At 40.0% G+C, this 19,232-nt stretch overlaps 1 protein-coding gene and 1 long non-coding RNA gene across 4 annotated transcripts; both read right to left on the bottom strand.

Moving 5' to 3' along the window:
• Nucleotides 1-5,057: 5,057 nt before the first annotated feature.
• Nucleotides 5,058-9,824, bottom strand: LOC127140249 (uncharacterized). Of its 3 annotated transcripts, none has more exons than XR_007810716.1 (5): nt 9,573-9,824; nt 8,970-9,170; nt 8,601-8,783; nt 8,433-8,488; nt 5,058-5,266 (listed from the first exon to the last, which is right to left on the bottom strand). It is a non-coding gene; the product is annotated as an uncharacterized LOC127140249 (long non-coding RNA). The 3 variants fall into 3 exon arrangements; XR_007810715.1 differs by having other exon boundaries at nt 9,014-9,170; nt 9,573-9,822; XR_007810714.1 differs by having other exon boundaries at nt 9,065-9,170; nt 9,573-9,819.
• Nucleotides 9,825-11,859: 2,035 nt separating this feature from the next.
• Nucleotides 11,860-18,533, bottom strand: LOC108894782 (E3 ubiquitin-protein ligase DTX4). Its single transcript, XM_018693385.1, has 8 exons — nt 18,443-18,533; nt 18,130-18,291; nt 17,845-17,906; nt 17,549-17,715; nt 17,309-17,462; nt 17,116-17,205; nt 16,899-16,997; nt 11,860-16,774 (listed from the first exon to the last, which is right to left on the bottom strand). Exons 2-8 carry the CDS (start codon nt 18,272-18,274, stop codon nt 16,643-16,645), a joined length of 849 nt encoding a protein of 282 aa, XP_018548901.1. The 5' UTR covers nt 18,275-18,291; nt 18,443-18,533; the 3' UTR covers nt 11,860-16,642.
• Between the last annotated feature and the right edge of the window lie 699 nt (nt 18,534-19,232).

Consider the following 19,232-nt stretch of genomic DNA (forward strand, 5'->3'; position numbering starts at 1 on the left):
TGTTGTTGATCAAACACAATGGCTGTAATCCTTGATAACATGCTGTAACTGACACTGTACACTAATAGAGTTCTGGTCAGTGAGTCAGTGTGTACATACACCAACTAAATTCAAGTCTGGGAGTCAAACAAAACAGCATCAACTCTACATAACCTTCAAAAAGGAAGAAGAAATATAAACACACACACACACACACACACACACACATGTCAAAGAACTGCTTACAGGTATTTTCAACACCACCTGAAAGAAGCTTTTATTCTCTTACTACCCTTTCATTCCGCTTTGCTTTCATGCTTGTTTTGATCCGTGCCTTCTGTACCAGGCCAAAACAACATGAGGAAAGCAGTTGGGTGTGGGCAAGTGTGGGCTTGCAGAGCAAAAAGACATGGAGGTGTAGAACTGAAATCAGAGAGCATTGATGGGAAGGACAAACCCTCTCTGTTTCTAACAGCCAAGCTCAGCCTCTCTTCTCATATCAGTTCTGTGGTCTCTTTAGTATGCAGTTAAACTGTCAAAACCTGAACCAAACAGTGAAACTGTGGGCTGTAAAAGCCAAGCAGTGAGCTATAAGACACTCCAAGGCTTCATAGAGACATTTAAAACAGACATTTGATTTATTGTGTAAAAAATAATACTGTATTATATAAATAGATCATATAATACAAATATTGATTGAATTTTACATTTTGGTATTCCACTATTTCAATCTCACACATAACCAATAAATGTGACCCATTACTCTGGATCATGTACTCACCACTGTCTGCCATATTTACAGATTTTACATTTTACTTTACATTAGCATGACATTTTATTTTCCTTTAAACTGTGCTCTGTAGGTCACATTTGGATTTAATGTTTTCCACAGTGGCTGTTTGGAGATTTGCAACACACATGGTTATAAGAAGAAGCTAAGTAACTAAGTAGCTACATACTAAATACAACAGTAAGTGAATGCATCACTGTTCATTTTCAGCATTGATGCGGTCACCTCAGTAGTATGTTCAGTCTCCATGATGGTGGCTACATAATGTAAGTAAGGTCAGTAACAGTGGTGACAGCTGGCATTATTTAAATCAACAGAATGTAACTTTGCTGAACAACAGCGCCCTCTGCAGCCATGAGTGGTTATGAATTGTGTTGCGCTCCAAGTCTGAGGGGTTAAGCAGTTTTCATGTACAGAAAACAAAGACTAACAAACAAGTAAAAAGTGGAAGGCAAAAGTAAAGTCACACAGCTTAAAAGCTATTTACCAGCGGCTGATGAAATTACCAGCTGACACACAGCTCGTACAAACACACACAATTTGTGAATGTGCTTTGGGGCACTTCAGATGCAGGGCTGTCTACCTGCTTCACAGAGCTGTGTTTTTTCTATCAAAAGTCAGCCAAAAGTTTTACGTAATCAAACAGTGTTGAGACTTTGCCTGACAAGTTAAGGTCTATGATGCGTTACTACAGTGTTACAGAGGGAAGTGAAGGTTTTGCTCATACAGCATTTTTGAGTTCAGTTTATTTGTATTTGGCCATGTTGCAGCTTATGTAAATGGAAGAGGTTGTACCTCTTCCTCCTTGTCTAAAAAATGTATTGAGAAGAGTTTCCACTCAGTAGTGAATACTACATTAGTGATTTTTTTCTCCTTTCTGCTCAGCGTGAGAGTCTCTACTGCATTTAACTGTCATCAACTGACATACTGACAACTTGCTACATAAAAAAAAAAGCTTTCCAGCAAGTCTTATAAATCACTCTTTACATCACAGATGGACATATGTCAACCCCAAATGTCTGATCATCAGGGCCGAAGTATCAGTGTTTTGTTTAGTGTTTATTGCTGGTGCATCATGCTGCACTGACCAGTCACCACCTGTCAATCTCATGCTGTCCAAACCTGTATAAATGATATACATATTTCTATTCACTTGTTAGTGAGATCTCCATTCTAAAACAGGCTGGACGACAACAACTGGAAGTATTTTTGGTGACTGAAAACACACTTTCTACCTTTTTTTTTTTTTTTTTTTTTAATTTCCACTGAAGACTTTGTGTTGCTCTCGTTTTGGATTTGATTTTGTACATAAGCTATGGAATGGTTATGGCTGTAGACATATTGAAGAGAAGTAGAAAAGAACTTTCACCCCTGAACTCAACAGAGACTGTTCATTCTTCTTTCCAGTGCACACATTCTATTAGTGATTAAGGATTAATACACAGAATTATACATTATTCTTTAACGCAGTTACAGTCACTGGATCAGTTACATTCCCAGACCATATTTAATAACTCTGATGACAAAGACAAGTTTGTTTAGGAAACTTTGGCATAAATTGAAATATTTTACAGTATTAAGAAGCTACAAGTCTCTCAACACATTTTACTGATGGTTTAAGTAAACTGGTAGTACAACATCCCCTCTTGTGTCTCATGTCACTATGACATCCAAATTGAGTATCACTGACCTTGCGGTGTCCTCAAAGTTGTAATGATAAAGCAAAGGTGATGTAATATTAAACATGTAATAACAAAAATGCTGATGTAATAATAAAGAAAAGCTGATGTAATAATAAGAGAAAGGGAGGTTGAGTCACAAATTCATTGTGACTGTGAATGGACATTTCACCTGTGGGTTCCAACACTTCACTTTGGTAAGGAATTTAACATAAGTTTAACTTAGTGATGGAAAGCATCCAAAACCTAGTCATACACTGATTTATGTACTCTACAAGAAACAAATGTGTTCTACAGCAACAAGTAGCATTCAACCTCCGCACACACACTGTTCCCCAGCAGTGTCTTAGAGATAGAATCAACAGACCATTGTGATTTTGATATTAAGGGTGACACCTGACAAAGAAGGGTTTAGTGTAATAAAATCTGCTTTGTATTACTGTTTCTGATTCATTCAAAACACATCAAGCTCATGTTCTTATCAAAGCTTTGGTCAAATTCTTTGTTCACTTCATTGGCTTCAAGATTTAAACTGATCATGGAGCATCAGGTCTGCATATGATCATTACTCTACAGATCTTTCCTTCAGATTGAGCTCCTCGGAAAGGAATGGATCATTGGTAGAGAGGATGGTGATCATGTGTGAACTTGCTTCTGCTCCCTTTGTTTCGCACCATGTCGATCACCGTGTCCGGCTTTCTCTGCCCTGGGTTTGGCTCTGGCTGCCTCACGCTCAGCATCAGTTAGAACTCCACGTTCCAGGGAGTTCATCCAGCAGTTTGTTCAGAACAGGATTAGACACTTGGTCGATGAAGTCTGGCCGAGCCTGTAGCAGCTTCTCCCTCTGCTGAGGTGTTGCTCTCTATCCCTTGGCTGCTTTTCATCTGGAGAAGGTGGGCCTGAAACAAGAATTTGATTCAACAATCAGCGGCCATATATCGACAGAGACCAGCTAGAAATGAGAAGAATTTCAAAAAACACAACTGGTGCACTTCCATGGTAAGGAGACACAGGCTGCTGTGCTAACATCCTTTGCTACACAGGCTATAGAGACATTGTGTCAGTCTGGCTTTAAATTTTTTCCAACTTTCCCAGCCTCTGTGGCACTTGCTTTACTTATGTTTTATCTGAAGCCTGTTATTATTCTTATCTGGAGTACTTGTCATTCACTTCTATATAAACACTATACTATATACCCAAAATATACTACAAAATTACATTCAACAACCCCAAAAATGTAAATTAAAAGAGAGTTCGTCTCAAAGAAGATGTTGAGAAAAGGTCACACATCCATCAAAAAATACAGTGGCTTCACAAGTTATTCAGAGACATTTGTGTTATAGATTTAATGTAAAAATAACTACAATTTACATAGACTACACAACAGTAACAATACATGAATACATGCATCTAAAAAATGTATTCATGTACATCATGGTGTCTATATGTGTCGCTATTCTCACCACATTTTGAAGAGTACGGTCTAGACCTGCTCTACATGAAAAGTGCTTTGAGATGACTTTTGTTGTGATTCTGCGCTATATGAATAAAACTGAATTGAATTGGAAAAAGTATGCATCACTATTTAAAAAATCTCTGCTATACACTCAGTGTTTCTGTCTTTACCAGCCAGATGAAGAACATGCTTCCAGACTTCTATCTGTCTTTGGTCTTTTCATCATCACGGTCATTTGCTTTATGCTTTTTGTCAGGATGATCTCAAACGTTGCATGGTAATTTGGTCCATAACCTCCAAAAAACAGGGGCACGCTGAAATGAAATTAGGTGATGTTTTAAAAATGTTTAAAAATGATTGTACCTGTATTATGTATAATGCTCATATTCATCGTCTGCGGAAGTTGTGTCTGATACTCACCTCAGGCTGTATATGATAGTCCCCTGGGTCACTGTGGACGCTGTAATTTTGAAATTTGTGGAGGTGACACAACGATGGGGCCTCTATGAACTCAGAATCATCATGTTGTTGCTTTTACCTTAAGTGATATCAGAACATTTTGTTTTGAGTTTTACAACTTCCAATAATCTAATTCAAAAAGAAGTAAATCTGTTCAGTTTCACATGCCTCTTATCCAGTGCTTTTACGGTGATGACACGTAGACTAAAGATGCATTTCTATGAGTATTTAAGCGTATTGATGGCCACTATAACTTAAGGCTCTACCTCATTCACAGGCACGTTGCTTGCCAGCAGAATGAAATTGATGATGACGATGCCTCTGAATCTTGGTCGCAGGAACACAAGGATACGTCCATTTATTGGTTTGGTCAAGAAGTTCTTAAACCTCTTGATGATGTCCCATACAATGCCAAAGGCAGAGAGGTGAGGGATGTCCACGACCACGTGGGTTTCCGTTATCTCCAGTGGTTGTATGACGCTCATGCCATCGTCGGTGATGTGGACAACAGAGAGGCTTTCAGCGGACCAGTGCTGTGAATATACAGTAGAATCTAGCATTAGCCACGTAACAGTTTCATGTTATTTCCATGTCAAAACACTATGCCAGAATTAAGGTGAAGACAAAAAAGAAAGTTCTATTTTAGGTTGGTTTGATGGGTGATTCCAAGGCACAGCAGTATTCTTACCAGGTTCTGGTTCACAGTGTGGGAGGTACAGCTTAGAGATAGACTCCTGAGGACAACTGATTCTGAACAATGGTCCTCCAGGTACCTTGTTAGCCGGTTGGAGGAGCATGTCATCCCAGATCAAACACTTGTACGTGACCTCCCCTTCATGAGTCACATTGAACACCAGCCCAGTAAAAGAACAATGGAACAGACCTGAACCAGGGAACTTGAACCTGTACAAAACACAGTGATTTAAAGGAAAATACGGATTTATTACAATGTGGATCTTTTTTATTCATTCGTTGCGATTAATTAGAACACTATTCTCACTGTGGTAGAATTTAGTGAAATGCATATAAATATTTCCTGAATCACTGTATAATTGGCCTAAAATAATTGTAATAACTCATGGGGATCACCGCAACCTTTGATGCGAGACTATTTAGTTAAGAGGATTGTAGTGTGTTGGTGTTTAAGATAAGCAAACAACTGTTCCTACTGAAATGTGTTACCTGGCGTTTTGTTCAAAACCTGTCACGACAATTTAAGTAAGACAATTTACCATTTAACAGTGGGAAAAAGTTAGTGACAAAGAGTTGGATCTTTCACTTTGCAGTCCCTCATCATCACTGCTTTGCTTAAGGACATAAATCTAGGCAAGAAGAGTCTTGGTCAGTGAGGTAACTGAGAACCCAGCGGTCACTCTCACAGAGCTTCAGGAGTCCTTTCTGAAGCCTCAGAAACAGGAGAACCTGCCTAAAGGATGACCATCTCAATCAATCAGGCCTTTATGGTAGAGTGTTTAGATGAAAGCCACTTTGAGTAAAAGGCATGTGAAAGTGCAGTTAAAGTTTGCCAGATGACATTTAAACAATTCTGAGAGTATGAGTAACAAAGATTCTGATCTGATGAGAATAAATTAAACCCTCAGGGCAGAACTCCAAGCAATATACCTGGTGATCACCTTGCTGAAACTTTCCCTATGGTGAGGAATGGTGGTGGCAGCGTCACGCTGTAGGAGTGCTTCTTAGTGGTAGGGACAGGTCTGGTCAGAGCTAAGGGAAGGTTGAATGCAGCCAAATTCAGAGAGAAAGAAGCCTGCTCCACGGTGCACATGACCTGAAACTGCTGGAGTGGCCTTAAGACAAGTCTTTGACTGTCCTTGAGTTTATTAGGACTGTCTATTGACTTCGATCAATGTTCTTCCTCTGTATGTTTTGGGGTGAAAAAAACAAACTAGATATGTGTCATAGTTGTGTTTCATCAATCTAGCAAACCTCAGTGTTTTTAATGTGCAAACCTCATGTTAAGTTTCCTTGATACAGATAATAGATCATGTTGCATTTGCATACTTGCTATGAGGAGGCCGCTATAAGGAGATGTGACATTTTCTAATAGAAGCTCCTTCATGGATCCTTTGGAGGATTTGTAAACTAAGTTAAAATCCATTTGACTTTCATCAAGTCACACCCCATTTTTTATACCATTTATGACCAGAATGTTTTTTAAGCAGTAGCCATTCACTGTATTTACATTTTGTAATTACTTCTGTTAATATCATTTCGACTATTAGTGGCAATGTCCTCTATTCTCGCACTGGATTGAATTTACCTATCTACGCATTGGGGATTCCCAGGAAACAACATTTTAAAGTTTTTAACCACTTAACCTACACATGGGGACAGATTTGTTGGTATCCTGACAGCATTCTGAAGCAATGCTTCATTCCTCCTGAAAAGTGATTCAGTTAAAAGTAACGGTCTCATATATCCCTGCCTGCCTATAGTATGTGACAGAGAAAATTGATAAAATTGTGAAAAGAAATGATTTATTGTTTATTTTACCAAGATATGCTAATACTAGCCTGGACAGATTTGTTGGTACCCCTAAACTGTCTATTCATGTTTCAAACTAATTGTTTAATTAGTGTCACAGGTGTCTTCATCCATTTTATCAGCCAATCAGCCTATTTAAAGAGAGAAAATGTGCCACTGTGTAGTTTTGGTATCACTGTGTGCACCACACTGACCATGGGCCAGAGAAAGAAAAGGAGAGAGCTGTCTATGGAGCTCAGAAAGAAAAACGTAGATAACCACCTTAAAGGTAAAGGCTATAAGACCATCTCCAAGCAGCTTGATGTTTCTGCGACTACAGCTGCAAATATTATTAAAAAGTATAAGGTCCATCGGACTGTAGTCAGCCTCCCAGGACGTGGCTGCAAGAAGAAATGCAACCTCAGGTTGATCAGCAGGATGGTGTGGATGGTAGACAAATAGAGAAGGAAAACATCTAAAGCAATTCAAGCTGAACTCCAAGGTCAAGATAAGTCACTATCTGATCACACCATCGTCACCTTTTAGACAACCCTGGGCTCCATGGCAGGAGAACTCCATTATTGAAACAATAACATAAAAAAGCCAGAATGGAATTTGCTAAAATGCATGTTGACAAGCTGCAAAGTTTCTGGGAGAATGTCCTTTGGACTGATGAAACAAAACTAGAGCTTTCTGGTAAGTCACATCAGCTTTGTGTTCACAGACAGAAAAAGATTACCATACTTAATGTGAAACATGGAGGAGGTTCAGTCATGTTTTGGCATTCAAGAGAGAAACATACTGTCCAGTGTCAGAAAGCTCAGCCTCAGTTGCAGGTCGTGGGTCCTCCAACAGGATAATGACCCAAAACTCACTGTTAAAAGCACTCAAGAATGGCTGGAAAAAACATTGGGCTATTCTTAAAGGGCCCTCTATGAGCCCTGATCTTAATCCTATTGAACATCTATGGAAAGATCTGATAAATGCAGCGTGCAGAAGGCACCCTTCAAACCTGAGACAGCTAGAGCAGTTTGCTCAGGAAGAGTGGGTCAAAACACCTGTTACCACATGCAGAAATCTCATCGTGAACTACTGTGATTGCTTGTTGGCAGTGACTGCTGCTAAAGGTTGTGCAACAAAATATTAAGGGTCTTCATTAAGGGTTTTTGTCCATGTCATTTTAATTTGGTTTATTATCTAAAATATTCAGTTGAATTAAAAATCAAAAGCAATGTCTATGTTTAACATGGAATGATGGCAATGATTGATGCCATTAATTTTTGTCAGTTTCAAATTATTTCAGAGATGGTTGTGGGTTTTCTCTTTCATGGAAGGGTGCAAACAAATTTGTCCACACCTGTATGCTGTCCCTCTCTGCTGTTATTGCAGTCCATGTAGCTCACAGCTTCATCCCTATACCACTGCTCTGCCACCAGTGTCGAGGCTCCATCTAAAGCTTGGCTGCTAATCATCTGGATCTATCCCTATATATCTCTTTAACTAACTGGGTCAGTGTTAAAGACTCAATTAAATAATGTCCCTCCATTCATGCTGTGTTTTTCCTGAGTGAAATGATATTTCTTACCTGTATGACATGCCTACTCTTTCTTTGGTCACCTCAGGTGTGAAGCTTGACCAAGCCTGGAATCCAGAAAGGTAAAATAAAGTTAGTTGTTTGTCCAGTGATACCAGTTTTGTATTGTGATACCAACTGTAGTAAGTGGTGCTATGAGGTGCCATAAGAAATACTCACACTATCCATTTTCAGCTTAAAAACACTGTAGAGAGTCAAAGAGAATCCAACACAAATACTGGGTTGATAGGCTCAGTCAAAGCGGTGTATAAAGTATGAATGAGAGTTTTTGTGTCACCAGAAATAGTCCTTGGCTCTTTGGTCTGGCCAGAAATGCTTGGACAGTTAGAAGTCTTCCCACACCTATGACAGAAAAAATGACTGTTAGCTGAGACATAAAATGTTTCCTGCTGTACCACAGTAATAAGAAATTCTGATCATTCACGCCTTAAAAGTATATGTAGGCTCCACGATTGGAAACGAACAGTGTCAAAGATAAAGGATTGACAAATGCTTTTGTTGACATCTCACAGTCAGATTACAGCTCACTGTTTTTGTATGGGGCTAGAACAGTGACACTGGCATCACATTACATGCTGGAACTGCTTTCTCAACCCAACCGGTCGAGGCAGATGGCCGCCCACCCTGGATCTGGTTCTGCTTGAGGTTTCTGCCTTAGAGGGAATTTTTCCTCTCCACTGTCATCTAGTGCTGCTTATATGTCCATCATGAACTCTTTGCCCCTCCCCCCTGAGAGTGAAGACAAGTGACAGTGACAAAAACATCCAAAACATAAAAAAGACAAATCCACAGACTGAGACTGAAAGCACATCATAATGCAAAAAATATCACAATGAAATAAGATGATGACATTGTAAGACTGTAATTCTGTGTTTTATTTCTCAGTGGAGCTTATTTCAGTGCTAATACAACTTTTTTTTTTTTCCCAGTACCAGTATTTAAATGCCAGTGTTTCCTTTTCCAGTTTAGGTTTTGTTTCCAGTGTAAGAATTTTACTGTCACAGTTTTAGCTTCATAATTTTGAGGCTAACAACAGCAGAGTGGATTCAGCTCCTTTGAATAACTTTCGGTTTACTGGTCACAGTAAAGGCTTGACTGACTGGTCTCTCACTTCTCTTTCACACAGTTTACCTTGTGGCGTCTGACCTCGAGGTGAATGACGGGCGCGAAACTTTTAAATAACAATGAGTCGTGTTTTTTAACGACACTGACAACATTAGTTTTATAGAAAAAAAAAATGTGTCACAGAGCAGAGCTGCTTCAGAGTTCTCTCGTCTCTTAACTTCGTCTAACAACCGCACGCTACCGACGCCTGCTATTTCCTGATCGTGTTCTTCCTGCTGTCACACAGGGAGGTTAGGTGACGAGTCAGGGGAGTTCTATAAAGAGCTGTTTTCTTCCTCTTCCTTAGTTTCCTTTCTTCTTCTGCTTCTTCTTCTCGACGTCTAGATGCATCGCGGCACATTGCTGCCTTTCACAGGTTGGGATCAGACTACAGGTAAACCTGCAGCTATATAATTTGAAGCAGGTCAGTTAATGAATGAGGAAATACTGAGTCTTTTTCCACCTTTTCTAATTTAACAGCTGAATTTTATCTACATTCTATATCATCATGCTGTTTCAAGTCCTGCTCTTCATTGTAGTTCTGGTGAAACAGCTGTTACATAAAACAGGGATTTCATATGCAGCTGAAACTCAGATGAGGTAGGAAGCACTGCATGGCTCCAGCTGATCAGTTTTTTTTTTTTTTTTTGTCAAATCCAGTGTTTACAGATACATTCAGGGAATACCTGTACATCACCTGTACATCACCTGTACATCTGACATCTGCTCACTCAATTATTCAGATTTCAATGTACTGCAGTCATCCAGTCAGTCAATCATGTGGCACATGTGAAGTGTAGAAATCCATGCAGAGTAGGAGCTTCAGCTCATGTTCACATCGAACGTCAGAGTGGGAAGGTTGTTGGTGCCAGATGAGCTGGTCTGAGTACAGTATCTCTGCAACTGCAGACCTCCTGAGATTTTTTCCACATTGTACTGTAGAGTTCACTCAGAATGTTGCAGTACATAAAAGAATAAATGAAAAGCAGCAGTTATGTGGGTGGAAACACCCTGATGATGACGGAAGTCAGAGGAGAATGGACAGACTGGTTGGACCTGATAGAAAGTAACTAAGATAACCACTGTTTACAACTGTGGTGAGAAGAGACGCGTCTCAGAATACACAACATGTTGGATCTTGAGGCAGACGGGCTATGGCAGCAGAAGAACCTGCTGGTTCAGAAAGCTGAAGCTGCAGTGGGCGCAGGTTCACCAGAGCAGGGTGGCAGAGGACCGGAGAAACGTAGCCTGGTCAGATGAATCTGGATTTCTGCCGAGGCAGCAGATGGTAGGGTCAGAATCTGCCTTGTGTCAGTTTCTTGGCACACTGTGTTGCTAACCATGTACATCCCGTTATCGCCTCATTTTTACCATCTTCTAATGGCTACTTCCAGTATGATAGTGCACCAAATCACAAGGCAAAAATCGGAAACTGGATTTAATGCATTGTGGACTGGTTAGCACAAACTGCATGAAATTTCTTTGCCGAATGAAAAGTATTGTTTTCTTGTTTATGAATCTTATCTGTGTTGCATGTGGAAAAACGCAAAGCCGGAACACATAACATAGGTTATTCTGGGGGACAAATTTCAGACTAAAGATCAGGCTTGGTCCTTTTGGAGACAATGAGATGAAAGCCATGTCTCCAACTGGGAAAAAGCTGGTTGTTTTCCTGTGTTTTGGGGTGGAAAACATGTCCACTAAAGTGCTTCAGATTGGTTCAGATTGTTGTGGATCTCCTCTCTCCTATAGACTTTTATACTAAGGTGTAAGATATCACTACATATGACTACCAAACTCCTTTAACAAAAATAAATAAATGCAAATACCCCCAAAACACGAGAGCCACTAGAATACTGCTGCCTCAATCAGTTAGCAGTGGTGGAAGCATTCAGATATTTACAGTGTACAATAAGTACAAAAGTACAATACTGGTGTCACACATTTGATGAATGTCTGTTAACAGTAACATAGAGAGGGATATTATAGTAGAGCTGCAGTTCATAAACCCCTCATTGCAAAGAGGAATGCACTTTTGAGAGTTCAGTGTCGTGTGGCCTACGCTGAGAGAACAGCACAGGCCTGAATGTCTGACTCCTATAGTAAGGGGATGAGGTGGCCCTGTTATGCTGTGGAGGGTGTTTTCCTGGTATGGTCGTTGCAAAATCAATACAAATGTGTTTTGAGTTGTAATCTTTAACATATGATGAAACATTTCTATCCTGATGGGAGTCGTCTTTTCCATGATAACAATGCCCCCACCATTAGGGCATGAGAGCTACTGGCTTACTAAGAATTAGAACAATACAACAGGTAAGTTTCATTCACTCTTTATTTTTTTTCTTGTATTAATCATTCATACTCCAGCATTTATTTTGCAATATTTACACTTTGCTTTTCTTATCATAGGTTTTGATGCTCTCTCTCTCCCATACCAGCACCTATGATCATCTCTTTCCCACCCTCCCCTCATAGGTAAGAAAACCATGTCAAGGAAGGCTCTTATCCACAGACAGTTGGAGGAGATACTGCTTTCAGCATGGATGGGAAACAATGATGGAAAAAACACATTGAAAGAAGGGAAAAACTGAAATGGTGATTTACTGGTCATAGCTGTTTGCTACATTGTTCACATGGCTTCAGACACTGCACACCATGGATCAGAGCCTTTAAATCAGCCAACATTCTTCTCCTCCAAAGACAATCATGATAATGTGTCCACCAGGAGGAAGGTCTGTCACAGAGGAACTACAACACCTTTTAACCCCACAGTAACAAAATCATGGTCAAATCAGACACAGTTCATTCGACAGAGCACGTTGAGAGAAACGGTAATGAATCGAGTTATGACTTTTAATTCAATTTCTTATTTACTGTTTAAAATCAAATCCTTTCTTTTAATAACACAAAAAACAAAATGAAATCACTATAAGTGACTTAGTGATTACACAAAATGTTTCAGTGTTTTCCCAAGTCACTGTGCCAACAGAGCCAGCAAACTGCTCCACCCATGTCATTTGCACTTGAACAGTTCTGCTGCTGAAAGAGGGGTGGACATGAGGCCAGGGTCACAAATGTTGAGAGCTGCATTAGGTGGATAAAGGCTCAGTGCAGATCAGGATTAGATCAGTAGCAGACCAGTAGTGGGACAGACAATATGTAAAAAAAAAAAAGTATTGTTTGCCTCACAGAAGAGCAAGCGTAAAAGGACTTTGACTTGCTATTAAAATGTATTACATTACACACTCAGATAAAAGTCTACCATCAAATTCCTTTTCCAAAGAAAAGATGAGCTCAGCTTAAAATTAGCTTAACTTCTGTACACAATGAAAAAAAGACGCTGTATTTAACAATACTGTCTTTGTAAACCAACTGTACCAAATGGAAAAAAGGTATAATTACTACAACATAAATGTACAAAAGGAAATATGGGTAAATTACTCTATAATAATGTCAAGAAAAACCTATAAGTGTAACTACATTTCATAATAAAAAGCAATCAAGAAGCTATCGTACCAGGAGTACCATCATCAATCATCACCAGAGTTAAAGGGATGATGTGATTTCCACAGAGGACCCGAATAATACCCTAAACTGGGAGCATGTTGGTAGTATACACAGTAAACAGATTCTCTTTCCCACAAATACACACACACACACACACACTTGTACTTCTATCTTTGTGAGGACCCTCATTGACATAATACCTAGCCCCTTATCCTAACCCTAACCTGAACCTGAACCCTGAAACCAAGTCTTAACCCTCAAACAGTCCTTTAAACATGTGAGGAGTGGCCAAAATGTCCCCATAACACTCAAAACTGGTCCTCACAAAAAATAGAAGTACTCAAGCACACACACAGACACACACGTGTGTCATAACACTGTGATATGTGGTCATTTGCAGACCCAACCGACTGGGCAGCGTGTTATCAGTCGGTGGATGTGGAGATAAGAAAAAGAGAGGTGTTACAGATGTTGCTGAGGTAAGAATACTGGTCACCTTAGTGATTAGTCAGATTAAAGGCCCCATATTATGAAACAGGACAATTTATCTAAAGGAATTAAACGTCCAGATTGGACGAACACGCTCACTATACTCGCTATACTGAAAACAGGAGTTAAATCCACAGCCTCCCTTTTCAGATCTTTTTAGCCATGGCAACCAATCAGGAGTAATCATATAGGTTTTTGTTTTGGCAACCAGTTTTAATTATTTCAACTCATTTTGGAGAAATCATGTGTTGCCCATCATTTAGCATGGCAGACATGGCAGGGGCCTCGGCTGCCATTGCCGTGGAGAAGTGGCCAGTGAGAGTTGGTGGTGGTTTTGTCTTTACAGATGAGAACAAAACATGGCAGCATAGTTGCAGAATCCACCCACAATTAAACAAGATTCTAAATGTGAACAGATTTAAGATGTAGATTATGTTTTCAGTTTTATCAATACCGTCCTCTTTAATTCTTACCTGCTGTTATTAGCTTATGTGTTGGAATATAAGCTCAGTGATTATATTTTTCTTGCCAAATCGTACCATGGGAGTACATCTTGTTTTTATGTCCACAAGCTTCTCGAATTTTTTTGCAGTGATGATATAATGTAGAAAATTTTATGCCAATCGAAGCCATAGAATAGCAAGTCACGTAACTCTGTCTATGGGAAAAATAAATGGGATTCATAGACCAGGGGCAGCTCAAATAACTGCTCCCACTCGGCAACTCTAGCCAAGTGTCTAGCTCTATGCATCTTGGGTAATCAGATCACTAGTAGACAGCTCTAAGTACTCTCTATTTAAACGAACACATACATCATTCACATTTGTAAGGACCAAATGTGATGTTCTTCTTGTTTTTGGTTTAGTTTTCTTTCATGTGTTCAATAGAACACAGTTGTTTTTAACCAGCAAGAGACAGCAATGTTCTTCACTGTCGTGTTACAGGCAAACCAAATTGGCCAAGATGTTTGACACAGTCGTCAAATATATTGATGCTCGCTTTTTGAAATTTTCAGATGTTGTGGTCAAAGCCAGCTTACATGATGTGAGGACCAGATGAATGAGTACCACTGATGCAGACTACATCAGTTAAGTAGGAAGATCTCAGATCAGATCTCATTGAGTGTCAATGTGTTCTCAATGTGTCTTGGGTGCATTTATACCTGTACCTTGAGCTGTGCACTTGTGATCAGATTATCCAAGCTGCGGGTATGAACAGGGCCTCTATTGACTCTTAAGGTGATAAATTTCAAGTCCTCAAGTATCTGAAAGAGAATTCTGAGTCTCCATTAAATGTCTTGATTACACATAGAGAGGGGGATATAAAAGCATGTGTAGGCAAATATGGGACCTTCAAAACTGTCTGTTTAATCACAGATTTTGCTTCAGTTTCACTTGCGCTAAAGTCCTTGTCTACTGGTAGGCCTTAATTTTTGAGGGTGACAATTTAATAGTAAATGGTGTTGCAATTCCAGTGTCCTGGAATTTCTGCCCAAATCATTTATTAATATCCACTAACAAGTTTTGACACTCTACCACACAGGATCAAGTTTGATTTGAAATTTGAGGGTGTTTTTCTCTTTAGTAGCACTGTGTTTGTGCAGACCAGGACATGACCTCTGACCTTCAGCTCTACCTCTCTTGTCCTCTCCACACTCCCCAGCCTTTCAACGCTCTGTTCAGTCTGAGGGGCTTTCTCTCTGTAAGACTAGTCCCAGCTGCTTGGTTCATTGGTCTTGGGTTTTAGCACAGGCGGTGAAGCTTGTTCAACTACAACATAACACTGAGGCCTTAACGTAAATCCTCAATACTTAATTCTAGCTAATCCCTCAATATGCACATCTTCATCAGATTTTTAATCACATTCTCACTTTTTCTCACTAGTGTTGCATTGCTGATAGGATACAACAGCATCTACATCCATTGAAACCATGGGAACCATTAAAGGGTATAAAATAAAATAAAGATATATATGTAAATACTGGTACCTGTGTATCTAAGGTTAACTTATACCACAGTGGGTAAATAGTAAGACTCCAAAGAGGCCCAAATGACAAGGCCTGGGTTTGGTCTTTTGTCATTCAACATACAGAGCCTAGGTCATATACACCTATCAAGTCAAAAGTAAGAGGTAAAGTATGGAATGACATTAAATGAGGATTATAGTAATGACAAAAAGTAACACAGGAGGATAACTCAAAGGTAACATTTTGATTTGTTCCAGTAGCTTGCAGTCTGAGGTGTAGTTCATCAAAGAAACCACAAGAGGGAGCAACAGCACTAATCTTCAACCACACACAGGCAGCTGGTTTGAACAAAGCAAGCAGTTTTTCTGTCCTTCCATCACTCTTTGTTCGTTGTGTTTTCACTGATAGCATAAGTACCTGAACAGTACCGTACAAGTTAATTTTACTCTACTCCTATCCTATGCTACGTTCATTCACCATCTCTCTCTTTCTGCTATATTATTCCTGTTCTCCTCCCTCCAGTAACCTCTCCCACTGCTCCAACGTCTTCCTCTTTGTCCTTCCACTCCCAGTTTTTATTGAGCTGCTCTAACATTTTACCATCTTTTTATGTTACCCTTACTCTCAGTAAAGTAAACTTGTTTTTGTCCTAAATATTAGTACCCATTCATTCTCACTTTTCGACATTTAGTACCTAGCTGTTTAGTAGCTGAAACCACGAGTGCCATCATTTCTCCTCCTACTTTCTTATCCTCCTCTTCTTTTGCATTGCTTTTCTTTCTGTAGTGCTGCTTCCTCAAAGCCCCACTTTTGTTGATGTGCTTGCTTGAAAACGGTGATGTCTGGACAAACTTGCATTAACAGGCGAACCCAGCAGTGATTGAATCAGTATCTTGAAAAGTGGTTACCTCTGCAAAACAAAATCAGTATCTTCTATATCCCGAAAAGTCCCCTTGCACCCCTTATAAGTGCTGGCAGAGAGAGTCCCTTTCAGTCCAGGACCTCCTATGTTCCTCCTTCTACTTCTGTTATTTTCATGGTTAGGTCCACTTCTCTTCCTTTACTTCTTATTCACCCTTCCACTCTCCACTGCTCTCGCTGATGTCTCCTCTTTCTCTGCTGGTCTTTGATCCTTTCACTTTTCCATCAGTCCATCATCCTCTGTGATGCCCTGAGCTCGAAGCTCTTCCAGAACGTTGTCGAGGTGTCCAGGGTCGGGGAAGCCGTGGCCCGTCAGGTTGGAGCCAAACTCTGTCTTATGGTGGACCTTGAAGAGAAGGAAAAAGTTGTCTTTAGTTTCAGTAACAACAAATCTGATATGCATGTATCACAAACTATAGTCAGCCAAACTCAAATTCTTGTGTTAGCGTCTCCTGTTATTGAGTATGTACCTCATTCCAGATGACAGTGTCAGATTCTCCCGTAGTGCTCGAAGTACCAACTGAAAAGATCAACCTGCGGTCCCACGCTACTAGGAGCAGTCTCAGCACCTGAAAACAGGTTAGGGTTAAGGATGAAAGGTAAATGTCAAGAATACCTTTAAATTATTGTATTAACTATGGATTTACATAGGTTGAGGGGGGTATGTCAAAGGTAGATTGTATTTACCTTGCGTCCTTTGTCGCTGTCTGGGAGGTAGCAGTGTCGGGGAAAGCCTCTGGCAGTGAAGGGCTTCCCTGGGTTTGGATGCTCTAGTCCCTGAAAGGAGAGTTGGAGGATTAACATTAGTAACAATTAACAATGTAATAACACATCTGAGTATAAAACAAAAACTACTGTTAGCCCAGTTCTTTTCAAGTACCTGAATGCCTGGTGGTATGTTGTAGATGATGCGTATGGTTTTGCAGTCAGGGTGCCCTGGTAGAGAATGAGGGATGACGTGGTATTCCATCTTCCCTGCCGGTTGGTTGCCTGTCTTTACGCCGTAGATGGTTTTACAAGTGGGACACTGAAGACTGAAAAGAGATGCAAAAATTGATTGATTATAGAGCTCAATACTTGAAGAGGGAATGGAGAGGAGTGTTATCTGTCTCTAACCTACCTGCCGTCCTTGTTGCCATTGTTATACATGGCCACCAGACACTGGAAATGGTACTGGTGTCCACACTGTGCTAGTCGCCCAACTGACTCTGCCCTAGAAACAGGCCCTACCCCTGGACCTTTGTATCCAGATGGACCCCCCAATGGCTCCATACAGATGGTACAGTCCTAGAGAAGACAAGGAAAGAGAAAGAAAAAGAAAACCCATAATGAAAACTTTATCCCTCCATATCTTTACTGTTATTATGAGTCACAAGTTAGCACTACAAAAGATATACACACAAACACAGGTCATACCTCCTCTGGTGGACTTTTAACTTTCTGTAGGTATTTCTTTACCACCTCCTCTGGAGTTTTACCTGCAAAGAGGAGAGGAGTGATGAATGAAATGAACTGCATTAAAAAAATCTAGGATGTTAACCTGCGTGTGTCACCTGTTGGTGAATTTCTAGAGTAGTAAAGTAGAGAGGCTGACAATAAATGGAGAGACTAACTGCTAAAGTCTGTCTTTCGTCAGGCTCCAGGTAAGGTCAATGATTTAAAAATATTGGCATTTCAAGGAGAGAAAATTTTAATGCTTACCCTTGCGAACTTGTTTCTTAGTGGTCTTCCTGCAACAGTGGCCAAATCCTGGCACTGGTTTGATGTCACTTTTGCTAACAGGCGGAGGGTGCAGCACGAGTTTAGGAGGCCTAGTTAGACACACGGGCAGAGCGGCGGCACTCATCAGGATTCCTGTGATCCCTGAAATACCAAAAAGGTGAAAAATAGTCTTTGTTAGAAGAGTTAAATTCCATGTTTTTAGGCTCAAATCATAGATTCTTCCTCTCTGGTGTCTTATAAATTTCTGACTTTGCGTATCTGTGACTGGTAGCAGCCCTGTGTATGTTCCTACCAGCCAGTGCAGGGTGAACAGGACTGGATCCATTGAGGTTCTTCACTGGGACGGTGGGAACACTGCAACAGAAGACACAAACTGTTTAGTTAAGTGTATTTCTACAGTGATTGTCAGATCACACACTAGAGGTTACTTTAAGGTAATCAGGAAACTCTGCCTAATACTCACTTTGAAAAACTGATGACTGTCATTCTTACAGTCTGCAGTCACAGTTAAGAATGTGACAATCCACAAAAAGACAAAGACAAAAAATGAAGTAAATGATATTAGTTGACTAAATAAGTATACTGTCAAACAACTATTTGTTTTCACAGAAACTTCCTTTTCTCTTTCCCCTTTCTGTTATGTATCTATCCCTCTAGCTCTCCTTTTTATCTGTTTGTATCTCCTTGTCTAACAGCATACTACTTTGTTTGCCGAATGGAGAGTGTATGAATAACTACGCCGGGCTGTTGTGTGTTTATGAGAGCTAATCCATGGAGTTTCCATCTGCTCAGTGAGCTCAATGAGATGGAGGTCATACAGCTGCTTGGTGCGGATTAACTGTCTCATCACAAAGCTCATCATCATCATCATCATCATCATCTATAATTGACAAACATGTATCACACATACAGACTCACATCATAGAGTTGTATGGGATTTTAAAGATCAACTCTTTACTATTTAGGTCCATACAAAACAGTATCTCCTTTGAGCTAGAACCTGCAATCTGAGGATACCAGCAATGACTTCTACAGGCCTTCACTCTGCATATACAAATGCAATAACTCATATTAATATACAA

This window comes from Lates calcarifer, unplaced genomic scaffold (genome assembly GCF_001640805.2).
Source record: "Lates calcarifer isolate ASB-BC8 unplaced genomic scaffold, TLL_Latcal_v3 _unitig_3850_quiver_2485, whole genome shotgun sequence".
Lineage (NCBI taxonomy): Eukaryota > Metazoa > Chordata > Actinopteri > Centropomidae > Lates > Lates calcarifer.